Raw genomic sequence first — 18279 nt, 5'->3', positions numbered from 1 at the left:
GGGGCAGGCCAGAGTGAAATAGTATCTCTGGACATGACAGGGGACTATACTCATGAACACATAGCAGCTGTGGTTACTTGCACAAGATCAAGCCATTTTACATTCTAGCACAGAGGGAGAAGGGACTCATGAGCTGTCACTCCTGAAGAGCTGTTGACAGTTGATGGCTTCTGGGGTAGGGAAAGTTAAATTTCTTTATGGGTGTGGCCCCTGGCAGGTTTATCATGTTCTGGAGGATGGTCCACGTCCACGAGTGTTTGGGAAACACAGGCTTTAGAAGAAAGGAGGTGCATGGGGGTGGGGTGGGGGTGGGTCTGGAGACGCTTAGGGGAGGGGGAGTCAGAGGTGGGTGAGTATGATCAAAATACATTGTATGCATGTATGAAATTCTCAAACAATGAAAGTGTTACTAAAAACTATGGTTTGAAGGTGAGTAAGATGGCTCAGTGGATAAAGGCACCTGCTACCAAGCCTGACAAACTGAGCTTGATACACTGGGATCCACATGGTGAGAGGAAAGAATAGATTCCCACAAGTTGTTCTCTGACTTTCCCACTCTATCCTTGGCATACACACACACACACACACACACACACACACGCACACGCACACACACACACACATACACACACACACACAGAGAACACATAATAAATAAATAATTTAAAAAGAAAGTAATCAATTTTTTAAAAATGGTGTTGGCTTATTTCCTTTGGTTCTTTTTTATTGATTAAAGTTGTTCTTTGACAATTTTATATATGAACAGAGTGCATTCTGATTACTCTCACTACCCACCTCTCTTATCTCCCTCCCAACCCTGTCAACCCACCTCCTTCACACAGGTCCTTTTCCCATGCTCATATCCTTTGTCGTTTTGTGACCCTTGGAGTTTAACCAGGATGGTTTAAGTGACCATGGGTATAACTAACCAGTGGAGCCCGGTGGGCTCACCGTGGCTGTACAGTTGAAGACAATGACCGACCCCTCCTCCACCAGAATTCACTAGCAGCCAATAGTTCAGCAGCGTGGTGCTTGTTAATTGTAAATTCGGCATCTACTGACTGTATAACCTGTTTAGCTGTTAGAGAACTTCAGGACCAGATAAAGCTTCTTTTAGTGCTCATTCTAGCTCCAGTTCAAGATGGTTTAGCAAATGAAGGAAAAGAAAAGATGTGGATGTTTCTGGAAGGTAGGAAATTTGGGGGAGATATGAGATTGCATTTGTTTAATAGTATTCTGAGTTGAATAAATAACACTCGTGGACTAAATTTCCAATTAAAAAACATGGAGCAAGGCATATATTTACATTTGATTACGGGAAATTTTTATGGTGGTTGGACAAACCTGACAGGCACAGGATTAATCCATTCTAAATCATCGCAGTAACAGAAATTACCAGGTATCACTGTCACTGTGTTGTGACTGACATCACTCTGGAAGGAAGCTGACCCCTGTGTATTCCAGTGGTGTTAGGAGCTTGTGTTCTACACACTCAGTGTGGCCTGTGCCTTTCCACAAGTGAGTGAATCTGAAGAAATGAAGACCTCCTGTGACATACAAACTACTTTCTGAAAGGCAGGGAAAATCTGTTATCCGAGGTACTATATAGCTCCTCTCTGAGATATACACAAGGAAGTCAATAATTTTTCCACAGTGATAATATTTAGAGCAGTGGAAAAGTAAGACGTTTCAGATGATTTTCCCATAATCATGTAATCACATAGTTCATAAATAGTAGAACAGAAATTCAGACCCAGGACTGTTTCACCTAAAAATTAAAATGTTCTCTACTTATGCCATATAAAAAAATACCAGGAGGAGAGAGACAAATCAGGAGGGAGGGAGAGAAGTCCAGCTGTATGTAATTTCTGATCCTATGACATCTAATCCATTTCTAATTCCTTCCAAATAAGGATATTGAAATTATTAAGCACTTATCAAGTGATAACAAAAATAAGCGGGACCTCAGAACAAATTTGAAACTTGTTGAAGGTCATAGAGCTAGTACACAGGGAAGCCAAGATTCCCCCAATTATTAGACCTAAAACCACATATTGACCCTAAATAGTGGCAGTGGGTAACATTAATATTCCACTCTCACCATGAGACAGGTCATCCAGACAAAAATTAAACACAGATACTCTGGAGTTAAATGACATCACAACACTAACATTTTCTTCTCAACAGCTCATAGAATTTTCTCCAAAATTGAACACATATTAATATATAGAGCAAGTGTCAACAAATACGGGAAAAAAGGAATAACGTCCTGCATTCTATCTGACCACAGAGGAATAAAGCTGGACATCAACAGCATAGAAACTACAGAAAGTACACAAACTCATGTAAACTAGACAAGACTCTACTGAATGAAAATTGGGTCAAGAAAGAAATCAAGAAGGAAAATATTTTATCAAAGTGTAGACAAATTTTATTAATCCACATGGAAGCAAACATTTTTGCTTTTTTAATTTTTTGTGTGTATTTCATACAGAACATCTCAAACAAACAATCATCTTTATACCCCCATCCTCACTGGCACCCTTCCACAGTCCCATTGGAGCCCATACACTCTGTCATCCCTGTTAAGGTCCACTGTGTTGTCAGTGTCCCCAGCCATTCCCCAGTGCAAGTCCATCCACTGAGGTCTAGTCAGCCTATTATCTAGAGTCCCTTGTTATAGAAGATCAGCTGTTCCTCATCTAGCAGCAATCAGTTGCCAATATTTCTTCAGATAAGATTGGGGTCTGCTGTTTATTTTCCCAGTTCTATGCTGGGTTATTGTCTGCCTGAGTTTGCAAGGACTTGTGTATGCTGACACCATTGATACAGAATCATGAACAGGTTCCCAGGAGCTTATAGGACTCTCTTTCCATATGGTCATGCACCTCCTCCCTGGCTCTTACAATCTTTCTTCCCTCTCTTCCACAATGGTCCCCCGAGCCTTGGGTGGGTGAAGTTTAATAAAGGGTCCTGTCCAAGGACCATCATTCAGAAGACTCCGGATCTCTACGCTTCGGCCATTTGTGACCCTTTGTGTTTCCGACCCTCTGCTGCATGAGGGAGCTTCATTATGTGAACTGAGAGATTCATTAGTGTCCTCTTCTTTACCCCTGTTCTATGTTCCATGAGTCTTGGGTGTAGAGGCTGCATTGTAGATGTGTCACTTAGGCCTGGGCAATCCATAGACAATGTCTGTGTGTGATCATTTATGGTACTTGGTAATAGTCTTTGGTGAAAAATGAGCTTCTTTGATGAGTGGTACCTGGGATATTTGTCTGTAAATATAAGGGTACACATTTTGCACATAGTAAAAAATTTCATTAGTCTAGCAGTGTTAACAGCCTTGGGGTTTTCTCTAAGATCTGTGACCACTACAGTCATGTGTATTTGGTTATGTTTATGGTATCACACTTGAGTTTCCTCTGACTGAGTGGGCTTTTAGTCCTAGTAGATCGCTGTTGCTTGCCTCACAAGATAAAAGTGCCACTACTGTACCAATGATGTATGCTGTGTTGTTCATTGATGTGGTTATTTGGTCTTGAAGCTGGTGCTGGATCATCCATTGATGTTTTCTCTCGACAACTTCATAGCGCTCTCCAAAGCTATGAGAGCTGCCTTCAGGGAAAGTGGTTTCAGGTCAGTTCCATCTCTATTGCTCCAAATCATGTGTCTGAAGTATGTTCTGTCTTCAGCATTAGGATATTGCCTTGAAGTTAGGGGAGGCCACTAAGGGCTGTGACAATAGCTTGACTATTTTGGGGAGTTTCTTGGATCACCCTGGCCAACAACTCATGTAAGGTTTCCCTGTCTGCTACTGTTTCTTGTTAAATAGACTGTGTAGAGATAATGTGTGCATAATTTATCAGTAGGTTGTTGGACTAATATGGTTCCCTCTGATTTTAAAAAAACTAGCTAGGCATTTATCTCTGCTCTCTCTTACCATCTAACCCTTCTGCCATGGTGTCCCCATTTAAAGTGCCCCCATTTTCCCTGTTTCTCCCTTGATAATACCTATCTCCAATGGTCCCACCTCTCTTCAGCTTCTTCTTTTGCTTTACCCCAAGGTTTACAAGGAAGAAATTTTAAAATTAATAGAATTTAATTAAATGAATTCAATGAAAATACAACATACCAAAATCAATGGAACACAATGAAGGCAGTCCTAACAAAAAGATTTATAACTCTAAGTGACTACATCAAAAAATGAGATGTCTCATATTAATAACTTAATGATGTGCCTGAAGGCCTTGGAAAAACAAGAACAAACAACACCAAAACACAGAAGATGGGAAGAGATGAATGAAGTTGGTGAAATAGAAACAAACAAACAAAAACACATGGAGAATCAATGAAGCCAAGAGCTGGTTCTTTGAAAAGATTATCAAGATTGACAAACCTTTAGCCAAATTAACCAAAAGAAAGAGAAATGATTCAAATTGGTAAAATTAGAGATGAAAGGAGAGAGATTACAACAGACAGTAAGGAAACTCAAAGAATCCTACTTTAAAATTTTATATTCTGGGGCTGGAGAGATGGCTCAGCGGGTAAGAGCACTGGCTCCTCTTGCAGAGTACCCAGGTTTAGTTCCCAGCACCCGCACGGCAGCTAACAACCATCCTTAACCCCAATTCCAGGGGAATTCAATGCCCTTTTCTGACCTCTGAGGGCACTGCACTACACCAGTGCACTTACATAAATGCAGGCAATACACTCATACATATTAAACAGAAATAATAAAATATTTTTTAAAAATTTTACTCCACTAAAGTGGAAAGTCTAAAATAAATGGATGAGTTTCTAAATTCATATGACCTACCAAAGTTAAACCAAAGTGAAGTAAATAATTTACACAGACCCATAACAACCAATGAAATAGAGATAGTAATTAAAAGTAATAAAAACCTAGGCCCAGATGCACAAAATTCAACTCAACATGGATTGAGGACTTCGACATAAGACTTGATACCCTGAATCTGAGAGAAGAGAAAGTAGGAAACATACTGGAACTTGTAGGCACAAGAAAGGACATTCTGAACAGGACTTCAATAGAATAGCCATTAAGACTAACAATTTGCAAATGGGACCACATGAAGCTAAGAACTTCCATACAGCAAGCGCCATCACCATTTGAGTGAAGAGGCACCCTGCAGAATGGGGAAAACATCTTCACCATCTATACATGTGACAGAAGGCTGGTATCTAGAATACACAAATAACTCGAAAAAACTAAACACCGAGAAAACAACCCAATTAAAAATTGCAGCAAGTAACTAAACAGAGAGTTCTGAGAAGATGAAATACAAATGGATGAGAATTTTTTTTTTAATATTCGACATCCTTAGTCACCAGGGAAATACAAATCAAAACTACTTTGAGACTTCATCTTATCTCAGTCAGAATGATGAAGATCAATAAAACAAACGACAAAAAATGTTGATGTGGATGTGGGGAAAGGACACTTACTCACTGCTGGCGAGAGTGACTAGGGAGTAAGTGTGGAGTTTCCAAGAAAAGGTAGAGATAGATCTACACTTGATATAGCTAGATAGTTCTTATGCATATGCCCAGAGGACTCTATATCTTGTCATAGAGATACTCTTCCATGTTCACTGCTGCTTTAGTCACAATAGCCAGGAAATGGAAACAACCTAGATGTGCATCAATTGAAAAATGAATAATGAAAGTATGGTATATTTACACAATGGAACGTTATCTAGCTGTTAAGAAAAATTAAATTATGAAATTCATAGGTAAATGGATGAAACTGGAAAGAATTACCCTTAGTGAGGTAATGCAGAGCCAGAAAGACAAACGTCACACATTTTCTGTCATATTCGTATGCTACCTTGAATCTTTAGATATGTGTGTTTAATTTGGAATACCCATAGAGGTCAGGAAACTAGTTAGGGGTCACGGCAGGGGGGTTTCAAGGGAGGGCGATAGAGTGTAGTGATATAAAAGGGGGGAATGAAATAGGAAGGGTTAAATTGGTGGGAGATGGGACGGCAGAGGACGGAATATAGTGAGAAGTAACTAACACCAACGGTCTTTTGAAAAAGTCATGGAAACCTACTACTGTAGAAGCCTCCTAAAATATATACTTATACATAAATAAAAAGTTTAAATGGAGTCACCCTATACTGTGGGGACAATACCCTTACTAGATACACAGACTAGGAAAGAAAAAGTCCATTGTCAGGAGTCAGTTACCTCTTTTCAAATTGTTAGCACATAGACCCACAAAAATTTTAAGTTATTGTCATTGCTCTCTGTTGCGCTCCAGAACTTGATGGTCATACCTTATTTCTGAAGATATCACATTAGTGAGTGATAAAACTTGGAGAAACCAGGCTGGTACTGACCTCGAAGCTTCATCTCTATTGGCTAGCTTTCACCATACTGGAAGGTGCTATGCATGCTACCGGAAGAGAAAAGTAATCATCTTTTACTAAAAGTAATCATGTTTTACCCAGCTGTGAACCCTGAACTGCCCTGTAAGGTATTACCACTGGTGCAACAGTGGCACGAATGTTATGGGAGTACTGACCACTTTCTTATCAGATTTAAGGCCCAGTCCACAAGATGGAACCCATACCCAGCACTGTTATCAGGGCCAAGAACCTGTGGCTAGAATAGATATAGACCCTAGAGTGGCGTCTACTACTAGTACTCTGCTCAACAGACATAGTATTTAATAGACTGCTGATGACATTGTTTAATCCCATAGATTGGTGCACCTTTCAAGCCTCATCAGAGAAGCTTCTTTTTTAGTAGATGGTGATTAACATAGAGACCCACCACTAGTCAATCAGCAGAGAATAAGACACTGCAAAATGTTCAGTCATAAGTGGGACATCTATGTTATATGGCTTATCATTGCAGACGAAGGTGGTGGAAAGACTGTATGAGCCACAGGTGTTTTCCAGACACAGCAGGAGTTACATAGACTGGCAAGTTCAAAAGGAAAGCTTTATTTTTGGCTGGTGGTTTTGAAGGTATGAAGTTTAGGGACTGTATCTAGTGATGTCCTTCTTCTGGCAGAATCCTGAGCTACCTCAAAACAACAAATGGCACAAGAAGGTGTGTGAACACCTGTCTATACAGGTTTCTCTCCCTCTTCCTGTAAAGCTTTCAGGATTAGATCCTGAGGGCTCCTGCTAATGACGCTCTCTAATCCTAATTGTTTCCCAAAGAACTCACTTCAATACCATAATGAGGCTGAAATCCACTTCCTACTTCCTCACAATGGGGAGTAAACTTCACCATATGAAGCCCCTAGGGGCCTACTCAAACCATATCTGGAACATTCAGCTTGAGAGAAGAGTCCTAGGAAGACACGATGATTTTCCAATGACATGTCCAACTTGCCTCAATATGGCTCTTGTAGAATGCACAGCCTGATATGAGGGCTCTCATGTTTCAACATGTGAAATGTGGAAGGTTCGGGCCATCAGCTCTGAATTACTTCTATTTGATGAATTTCAATCTGTAGATCCACACTACTTAATACACAGTAGTTTTAATCATTATCAGTAATGATAATGGGCCTGAAATAATTTATATACTACCATACTGTTTAATAAAGAAACACTGCTGTATGGAAATTGACTAGACATTTGAAAGCTCATTCCAATTTTTTAAAAAAAAACATATTCATGATAACCAAATTGATAGACAGGATCACTGTCTTCTAGTTAGTTAAATGTCAGAAACCTCCACCAAAGATATCCATCTTGATCATGGAGTGTTGGTTCTATAACTAAGCAGTGATAGGCTATGATGGATCAATATATTCCTTCTAGATTTAGAGTAATAAATCAATGCTTTTTGGAGCATCTCTTTCTATTTTGTAGTGTGGGTGGGTTGCCTAGGCTAGATGCATGCATCTATGTGGGGCTAGTATCAGGTTATTAAAGACATAGAAAAAAGGGAATCCAGACTCATTCCTGCATTCTCAAGTGAGTCCTGAAGACACAGAATTAGCCATTAACAATTGTGTCATCGCTCCTGATGGGAAGTGATCAAACTTCCCAGGCTCTTGCTTGGTGCACATAGCAGCACAACCTCTGGAAATGTCTTAATAAAACATTTCTTTATCTGGGCCAGGGATGCAGCTCAGTGTCACAGCACTTACCTAGCATACACAAGACCTGGAGTTTGATCCTCAGCAACACACACACACACACACACACACACACACACACACACACACACACACACACACAATACTTTGCTATGATTTGTTCTTACTGGTACTAAATTGAGAGCACATTTGAGAAGAAATGTGATTTATTCACCAATATTTCTATACCTGGTACATGAAAAGCATGTGATGTCTATTTGTTAAAAGAATGAACTCTGGGGGTTAGGGAGAAGGCTCAGCAGTTAAGAGCACTGGCTGCTCTTGCAGAGGACCTGGGTTCAATTCCCAACACCCACATGGTGGCTAACAACTGTTCGTAACTCCAGTTTGAGGGAATCTGACGCCCTCTTCCGACCTTTGTGGGCACTGCATGACATGGGTGCAGTTACTCATACACACAAAAGAAAGATAATAAAATATTTTTTTAAAAAAGAATGACATCTCTCAGTACTTGACAATTCAGGATCAAAACGGCTTTCAGGTAAAGCCTTTGCCAGATGGGTGCATACAAACTACAAGTGCATCCCTGGCCTGGAAAGTTATTCCATTTTGCTCTCATTATTCAATATAAGTTCTGGAGAATAAGCAGAAATGACACGTAATGCTACCAATCAGTAGTAGACAAATGTGACCAAAGCTATTCAGATACTTAACTCCTTTCCTTCACGGGGCAAATGATAGAACATTCCCACAAGAAATTTTATCTCAATTTAATTTTTAAAGATGCAGGGATCTCATATAAAGGTAATTTTTGTTGACATTTCTACTTTTTCATTTTTAATAATTATGTCAAGTAAATAGCCATGTTCACATACATACTGAGGATCTCATACAAAGAACACTCCACACAATAAAAAAATCTCAGAAAATTTAGAAAAACTGGATTCACAGTGCATAGCGCTTACTTGGTTTGGGCTATTGGCTGCTTAATCGCTAGGACTTTCCAAACCAGACAATGTTACCTTTGTAATACTCCATTAATAATAATAAACAAAAATGAAGAGTTGGCCTTTCCTAATCAGTGTAAGAGAATTGACCTTTCAAACTCAGTGTCGTTTCCAGCAGCAGGGGGCAGTGAAAGCACTGTTAATCGATGACACAAGTGGTTTATTGCAATCTGGAAATTTCTTCCTAATGAACTACGTTTTCCATTTTATTTATTTGTTTAAATATCTTATTTAATATTTTTATTTATGTGTATGCATGTACTGCCTGCATGTAGGTAAGTGCACCCGTGTCATGCAATGCCCATGAGGACAGAAGAGGCCGTTGGATCCCTTAGAACTGGAGTTATGAACAGTTAGCTGCCATGTGGGTGCTGAGATTCAAACCCAGGTCACAACCAGTGTTCTTAACCACTGAGCCATCTCTCCAGACCTTGTTTTCCATTTTAAACCAACACCACACACATAAGAGATTGGAAATACACTATATTTTTAGTATCAGATACATTTGAAGCTTTTTTTTTTTTTTTTTTCTTGGTCATTTTGAGACAGGGTCTCCCTGTAGCCTTAGCTGGCCTGGAACTTGCTGTGTAGACCATGCTGGACTTGAACTCGCAGAGACTCACCTGCCTCTGCCTCCAGAGTACTGGGATTAAAGATGTGCACCACTATATCCAGCTGAAAGCTTTATAGAATTTTTACAAAGCACAATAAACTATCTACATAGAATTTCAGGAACTTATAGTTCAACGTAATGTCAAAAAAAAATTTAAGAAAAAAATCCACACTGCGAACGTGGTCTGAAATGTTTCTATACAGTGTAGTGACTAGTAGAGGAGTGGTAATCTACCAGAGACAGAATACTGTATCTCTATTCATAAAGAATTCAAGAGTGGAGGGGCTGCTTAAAGGCCAACCAGCAACCCAGGTCCCTCTTTCACCAACTGGGAAGATCACCAGGCTCTACCAACCAACAGAAAGGCCAAGATGCCATCAGAACTGTGGCCTCCTCGCTTTTCTCATTGTTTATTTATTTCACCATAGCATTATTCACGGTACCTTGCAGTTACAGTTATGACTAGTTTTGTCAGGGTTCAATCGCTAAGAAATTCTCTCTCACCTAGAAAATGCAGGAGGGTTTACAGTCATCTGAGCCTTCCTCTGCAAAAGTTCATATTCAACTTTGAAAGGGAGGAGTAAAAGGGCAGTTGTGCTGTATTTGAACCCCCATTCTGATCCCCAGACTAGCTCTTCACAGTCCACAAATCCACACAAATCCAGTCCCTTTCCTTAAAATCCCCCAGCACTGTATCATTGTTGGAGATTTTACTAAATAGTGCTAGAAATACCTTTGGATCTTTGCAAAGCCTGGATTTCAGTTTGGAAAACATGCCACTCCCTTTCCCCACTGAGTTACAAATGTTAGTGTCACATTGTAGACTGGAAAGCCATGCAGTGGTTAAGGTACCACATTGACCTCTGGGAGAAGAAACAAAGGTATAGCACAGCTCTAAGTTACACCTAAACAGTTTGCCTCTGAGTTTGCTGCTGAGGCCCAGGAGGTCGGCTTGCCATTAGCAAGTTCAAGGGCTTCCAAGGAAGTCGCTTGACCCAGGGTTAAATTCTTCCTTAAAGAACACACACTAGGCCTCTAGAGGGACCTCTAGTTTTCATTTTGGCTCCTCAGCTGGCCTGCTTTGTTCTGTAGTCTTTCAGCAGAGCCCTGGGCCAGGCTGAAGTCCCATAGAGAATTCTTCCAAGGCCAAACAAGGGAATGCTCAACGGTCTTGGAAGCCAATACCAGAAACATGATGCTATCTTATTTGGAAGTTCATTCATTGGCTGTTACTTATTTTTCACAAAAAAATGAGACATTTTATTGATTAGTTGCTTGTCTTCCTTATACAGTGCATCAAGTTAGCTAAAATCGTTTAAAAGTACACAGATGCACCAATGTTTTAAGTAGATTGTGCTTTATAAAATTGAGAATTGTTTAACCCTAATCAAAGGAAACAATGTTTGTGGAGGTTTTGGTGTTATAATCTTTAAATAAAATGCTATGTATTCTACGATTACTTGAAGACAAGGTTAATAGCTTAGGGGATTTTCCAGAGAAGTGCCAGAAACACACAAAAAAAAAAACGGTCCCTCTTTGTACAGAAATGATCAGGCATTGTTTTATGGTTCTTTTCCCAAGAGGCAAATGGTTTTCTGCAAATAGCCATAGATGGGTTGACGAAAGGAGTCAAACCCTCAGACCAAGGATAAAAATCCCAGCCAGGATTAGGCTCTGCTTGTAACCTCCCAACTGGGAAGGCTGTGTCAGGAAGCTCAGAATCAAGGCCCTTAGGCACATCCCACAACAAAGGGACAGTGCTTATTTGGAAATCCCAAACTCAGGGACTCCAGGACAGTTGTGAGGGTTTCAGGAAGCTCAGTGAACGCAGGTATTTAAAACACCACTCCTCTCTGGATTGACTGTCCTAAAGGTAGAAAGGGGAGGGCAGAGAAGAAAGGCAAACAAGCCTACCAGGGACGTTAAAGTGGCTCTGCTGTGAAACTCAACTCAGTAGCTGTGACCACCTAAGCCTGTTTTCTGAAACATTAAAGGGGAATAGTATCCACCCGTGTTAATGAGTGCTATAATTCATTGAGTTAACCTCTGAAAACTACTTAATGTAGTGAAGTATACTCAGTAAAGGTTTATTATTACCATTACTACTGTCGCAACTGGTTAAGGTGTACCAATTGTGAAAATAAATTCCTTAAACACTACCATTTTATTAGCAAATAGTTCAGAGCATTGTATGAAAGGACCTACTCCTCATCTGGATTCAAGTATGGAAGGAAACTCATCAATTTATTCAACTTGTGTTTTTGCAGTCTATACAACATGGGATGAACCAGTCAGCATGTGGTATCTAACAGATAGTTCCGATTTGTGGTCAAACACATGTATGGCTTTATCACAGAGCTTTTTCCTTAGAAACTACGTAAGATTAGTGGGGAAAAATCAAGTCGATAACGGTAAAGGAGGAAGAAACAGAGGAGCAGAAGGAGGAGAAGGCAGGCAGAGAGTGAGGATAAATGAGGACAGAAGTCATAAGTGATCACATTTGGAACCCTAATGCATAAAACCTACAGGTTTCTTCAGCTAATATTTTTCCTTATCCATTTTTTTATCCCACCCTTTTCTGTTCTTTAAGTTTTCCCTAAGCACTGGCAGCATCTGCTAGCATTAGGCTAGGTGTCCTCAGGGGCCTGGTAAATGGACTGGCCTCGTCTGCACATCCTTATAGGTTCTAACCTTCTCAGAGAGAGCAGGCCCTACCTGGCCAGTGTTGGGACAGAAGCATTCATATCTCAAGGGCAGAATGTGTTCAGAGAAGTTCTGGCCTCCTTGCTATTTGAGTTTGTATAGAGAAGGTTGCCAAGGATGAGAGAGAGAGATTTCCCAGACCTCTGTGCAAAAAATTTAGTACAAGTTGTTGGGTCAGAGGATCTGAGGAGTGTATCCCTGCAATAAAAGTTTTAACTGATAAAAAAGTTGGTTGAGGCTGGGTACGGTGGTACAGGCCTATAATCCTAGCACTCGGGAGGCTGAGACAGGAGAATTTGGAGTTTAAGTTTGAGGCTTGGCTATACTGTGAAGCTTTGTCAGCTCGGTTCGCTTTGCAGACAACCCTCCATGCCACCATGCCCAAGAGGAAGGTCAGCTTGAAGGCAGCCATGAGGAGCCCAAGCGCAGATCAGCAAGGCGGCCAAACCTGCCTCTGCCGAAGGGAAATCCAAGCCGAAGAAGGCCACCGGAAAGGATAAATGTTCAGTCAAAAAGGGCAGACAAAAGGAAAAGGGCAAACAGGGAGAGCAGGCCGAAGCAGCCAAGCAGGAGACTAAAGACCTGCCCACAGAAGGTGGAGAGACGGGAACCGAGAGCCCTGCCTCTGATGAAGAGGACCAAGTCCTACTGATGCACACAGTGTCCATTGGTCTAACTTGCAGCCCTTCTTATACAACCCAGAGGAATATTTTTATCAGCTATTTTGTAAATACAAGTTTTTTTTTTAGTAGCTCTAGAAACATTTTTGAAAGGGGAAAATCCCACCTCATCCCTTTTTTTTAGGTGTAAATGATTTTTTTTTTTTTTTTTTTAAGAAGCGAAATCATTTGCTGGTTGATTATTTTTTTGGTACAACCAGAAAATAGTGGGATATTGAATCCTGGGAGGCTGTGGCTGTCTAGGGTATCAGTGTAACAGTCCATAGAGGGGTTAGTTTTATATCTTGTGACAGCATGTGTTCCCAAAGGGCCTTGTTCCTCCAGGGGCGGGGCTGCTGCAGAGAATTGACTGTGGAGAGTTAGGAGCTGAGGGAGGGGCTTTTGACACCATCTTGGACAGAAGCAGCATGTGCCTGAAAAGATGGCCTGGTGTCTCACTGGAGCGGATGCTAGAAGGGCCATTTACCTACCTGAGGCGAGACTGTGGGCTCACGGTGCATGGGCGCATGGGCGAAAGCTAACAGAGACTGTGGGTGGCTCGGAAGCGATCTGGAAGTGGGGGGCGGTGAGTGGTGCAGAGCCCGGTGCTGGGTGTGGGTCGTCCCCCACCCCTGCCACAGGTCGGTGGCGTCAGGGACAAGAGACCCTGAAGTGAGGGTGGGTCAAACAGAGCAGGAAGGAGAAAATTTAGTGGGACAGCATACTAAATGGCAATTTGAAGTCTCAGTCATGCATTTAAAGAGTCTTGAATAGTTTAGATGACTTCTAGTCCTGTGTTTTTAGTAGAACCGTTTTCTGAAAGAAAAAAAAACATTCCTTGGTCATCACCCTGTCAGAACTTGTATGCCCTCTGTCTCTGTAACATCTCTGGTCATGGTGGTCCAGTTTTCATAATGTGCTATGAAAGATGAAAATTTGAGTGTGTACCATATGTGATGCAAATTTCAGTGGAAGTAAGGGCTGTCAGTGTTTGATGATACTGTTCATGAGTCCCCGGAAGGGAAATGTGCCATCAAGTTCGAGCTTGGAACATCCCTGGAATGACTTTTGAGGAGGAACACAACACATGGTTCTTTAGATGTTTGGTAGTGTGTTAAGAGCTGTGTATGAACTGAAGTGTCTGTGTATTAGTCCTCAATCAATAAAATTGAGTATGAAAGAAAAGAAGTCAGTGATCCTCATTTCCTAGTGTATTTGGTCAATAGACGGAACAAGAAAATAAGAGCTGATGTGTTCAAATGATTAAAGATGGAAACACAAACAGTTGGGACAGGTCTAAATGCTAAGAATTCAGTGTACACGTACTCCTTACTGTTAGAGTTTACTAAGCATTGAAATCGCCAACAGCACAGCGTTAGGCACAATGACTACGTAGTCTAGTGGCCAAATATGAAGAGTCCCTTCATTTACTTCACATTCCTTTTTTTCTGTTTTTCATTCTTTTTGTTTGTTTGGACAGGGCTTCATTATGTAGCACAAACTGGTCTCAAACTCATGATCTTCTTGCTTCAGTCTCCAGGGTACTAGGAATATAAACCTTTATTTATGCATTTATTTATTATTTTTTATATGTCTAGTGTTTTGCCTGCATATATGTCAGTCCATAGGCGTGCATGCAATGCCCACAGAGATCAAGAAGAGAGCATCAGATCCCCTGGAACTGGAGTTATGGACAGTTGTTACCCACCATGTAAGTAATGGAACCCAAAACCAGGTCTTAACTGCTGAGCGATCTCTCCAGACCCTGTAGACCTTTAAATAAGACTGAACTCACTGGTCTGTATATAGACTATGATGATTTCAGAGGACAGATATTTGCCCAGCATACCTGTCCAGGCTGCCTGACTTTGGTACTATCTGTTACTGAAGCAGTTACAGAAGGGTCTCCTAGGATCAACTGCAATAACTGAGTTCTGTCCTGGATATGTTTAACTTCCTTTGTGAGCTCCTTTCAAAACTTATTTCTTCCTGCCTTATCTCCGCATGTTACAGGACAAAACACACCCCCACAGTCAAGCTCACAAACATGGGTACACTGTAGTTCTCACACAATGGCTCTCCCCATAATTTAACTCAGTTCTCAGCTTACTTGCCCTCACATTCTGGACACTACAAAGTGCTTCATGTCTCAATTGGGACCATGGCAATAGGTAGCGAGAAGCATGCGTGTCACTGTTCTGTACTGCCAACATGATGTAGTTGTGATCAAGACACCCAAACATGGGCACAGTGCGGGAACAGCTGGGCAGCTGGGCACATGGCCAGTTCTTTGCTGCTGCTTCATTGTGTCATTCTCCCACGCAGATTTCTCAACCTCTCAACACAAGATAGGAACAAAAATCACTTCTATTCCCAACACTTTGGAACAGGAGAAATGGTCAAAGTTTTCCTAATAAGTCAAAGTGATACAGAAAAACTAGGGATCTGAGGATTGTTCTGAAACTTTTTAGAATTGTGAAAATTTCTCAGCAAGTAAGAAGCAAAAAATTTTGAAATACTATTCTGTCTCTAAATGTGTTTGTTTATTGGCTTATTTATTAAATTTATACCTAAATTAATATTTTGCTTTGCCAGAAATTTCTGTAGCTTTTCGCTGGTAAATGAGAAGAATCCAGCTGCCTTTAATATAAGAGTAAAATGTATCAAGGGTCCATTGACAACACTTCCTTGACAAGTTGGCTGGCTGTGAACTGGGGCTTCAAACTTTGCTTCATCTTGTCTTCTTACTGCGTTTCTCATTATTTTTCTCTATTTTTGTTGATTTTTCTCTTTCTTCTCTACCTCCTAACAATATATTCTCTTGGGGATAAATCCTTGACTTTTCTTTTAAAACCAGCTCCCCACTATATTGACCACACTCAGGAATTCACCTGTTCCTTTTGTGTGGCTGTTGGAAGCTACAGCTGTGTAATCAACAATGTCAGCTAAATGCTGCCTAAGAGACTGGCCTACCAGATAATAGTTTCTGGTAAAAGCACATCTTTCTCATTGCAAGTACAATGAGCCGTCAGCAGAGCCACACTCTAACAGAGTCGTACTCAACAAGCCAGATGCCAAAAACTGGCACGGACTACGCCAAAGCTGATTTGCTGGTGATATACGGCATCATTTTTGACATCAACCATTTGAGGCATGTTTGATTATCCTCTGGTGCTTTATATTTGTGTATCAGGGATTTGGCAGCTAAGTATTTATTGCACGCTCTGTGCCTGGTTTCGGTCCAGATGCAGACAATTTGACGGAGAAGCTAGCAACAAACCATGAAACACAAGACAAAGTTCCGAGAAGAGCCATGTGGAAAGTGACAGAGCAACCAGGAGGAGGAAGGCAGAGGCCACTGTGGTGAAGGTGGCTGTGGAATGTCTATCTGATGAGATAATATTTGAATTCTTATTTCTTTGTGGTGGGGAGACAGGCCCCAGCTGGTAATCATTGCTGTAGTCAAACATGAGCAACATGAGATTGACTCTAAGGGTTGAGAAGCTATTGGAACATCTTAGGCATGAAGTTTATACAGACTTAGCTTCTGTGGAGGGAGGATATCAGAATCCTGCTGTGCAAATGTGGTACTCAAGAGGATTCATCTAGAAATTGTGCAGAGCCTTGTGAGCTTATGCTCAGGTTTTCTCATAGAGCAGCAAATGGGAGTACTACTTATTCATGAAAAAGATTTGGATGGAATTTGCAAGTGTGGGAGCCAGAGATCAAGAATGAGGTGTCTGGTAGATAGCCAACTAGAGCGGTCAGGTGGGCAGTTGGATGAGTACTAGCCTGGTACTCTGGAAGGTCAGGATTAGAGATTTAAATAATCTATTTGAGGGAACTAGGTGAGCATATGAGTGTTCTAGAAGACAGAAACTTCAAATCAAGGTGTCATAGGGCTGTGCTCCTGTACATTTTGGGGGAGCCCACTCCTTGTTTCCTTTGACTTCTGAGGACTTTACATGATCCTTGATTTGTGATGTTATAATCACATCACTCTACACTGAAGCTCTGTGGCCACACTGCCTCCTTCTCTTGGGTTGGGGAATCTCCAGTCTCTACTGAGGACAATTTGTCACTAGATTTACTGCTCATCTGAGCAATCCAAGGTCTTCATCTTGAATTACTTACTTTGATTAAATTCTTGAAATTAGAATGTGAACATATCTTTCTGCGGTCTCCATTCAACAGCTAGAGAAGACGAACCAAGGACTGCCTCGAGACTCTAGCAGACAGAAGTGGGTGCAGGGCGAGAGGCCAGGAAGGTAAAGCTGGCAATGTGGTCTCACACAGAGTCAGAGAGGGGCCTGGCATTCGTGTTTCTTTTGTATCCCTCAGATTTCTTTTACATAGGAGTTACCCCAGAGTATAATATTAACAATATTCTTTAAACTGACACGGATGTTTCTGATGGTCTTCTTTGTAAGTACGTTGCCCTGTCCTTTACCTGCCTTGAGGCTGTTGGAAACATTTGGGGATAATCGCTCACACATTTTTTTTTCTGTAGGTGAGCACATGGAAAGAGAAGTGAGAGGAAAAATAGAAAAAAAGATTGTTTTATTTTGTGCCAAGTTTTTAGTATAGTGGCAAGCATCGCTCTTCTCATTCCTCATTCCTAAGTCTGCAAAGAGGCTAACATTTAAAACCGATTTACCAAAGTTTCTGGAACTTACAGCAGGCTTCCAAAGTCACATTTAGGATTTATGATTGGTCAATGAAGTAAAAGGTACAAAGAGAGAATATTTCTTGATGCCATTAACCTGTCATACTTGGGGAAAGTAAACTTATTTTTTGGTTTTTTTGTTTGTTTTTCATTAAGACAACACATCTAGGCTTCACTTCCTGATGGATCAACGTATTTTAAAATTTTATGAATAGAAATATATCAAGTAAGGTAAAAATTTCATCTGGTAATGTAAAAATGGATACTATGGACAGCATTTTAAACCATTGAATACATGGCCTCAGAATAAAGCGACGCCAGTCTTCCCTGCCCCTGATAAATCAATTAGCTCTAGGTTCAGTGAGAGACCCTGTCTCAAAAATAAGGTGGATTAAAGGGGCCAATATAATTTTTTAAGAGTCCATATGTATAGCTGAAGGCTACATAACAAGCAACAATGCCAGATAGGAGATACGTTCTTTTGAGTTGTTGGCCAGGGTGGCCAAAGGGACTCCCAGATAGTAACCCAGCATAGAACTGGGAAA

The 18279-nt window shown here is 40.9% G+C and overlaps 2 protein-coding genes across 2 annotated transcripts in view; one reads left to right on the top strand and one right to left on the bottom strand.

Moving 5' to 3' along the window:
• Positions 1–18279, bottom strand: part of Synpo2 (synaptopodin 2) — a 207579-nt gene that overhangs the window by 112919 nt on the left and 76381 nt on the right. The gene's annotated exons all lie outside the window — the stretch shown is intronic.
• Positions 12787–18279, top strand: part of LOC103744311 — an 8674-nt gene continuing 3181 nt past the window's right edge. Inside the window, 3 exon segments of the mRNA XM_008846049.1 lie at positions 12787–12817; positions 12820–12846; positions 12849–13135. Coding sequence (XP_008844271.1) covers positions 12787–12817; positions 12820–12846; positions 12849–13135 — 345 coding nt within the window.

This window comes from Nannospalax galili, unplaced genomic scaffold (genome assembly GCF_000622305.1).
Source record: "Nannospalax galili isolate Female #2095 unplaced genomic scaffold, S.galili_v1.0 scaffold142, whole genome shotgun sequence".
NCBI lineage: Eukaryota > Metazoa > Chordata > Mammalia > Rodentia > Spalacidae > Nannospalax > Nannospalax galili.
This window is presented reverse-complemented; position numbering and strand designations above follow the sequence as displayed.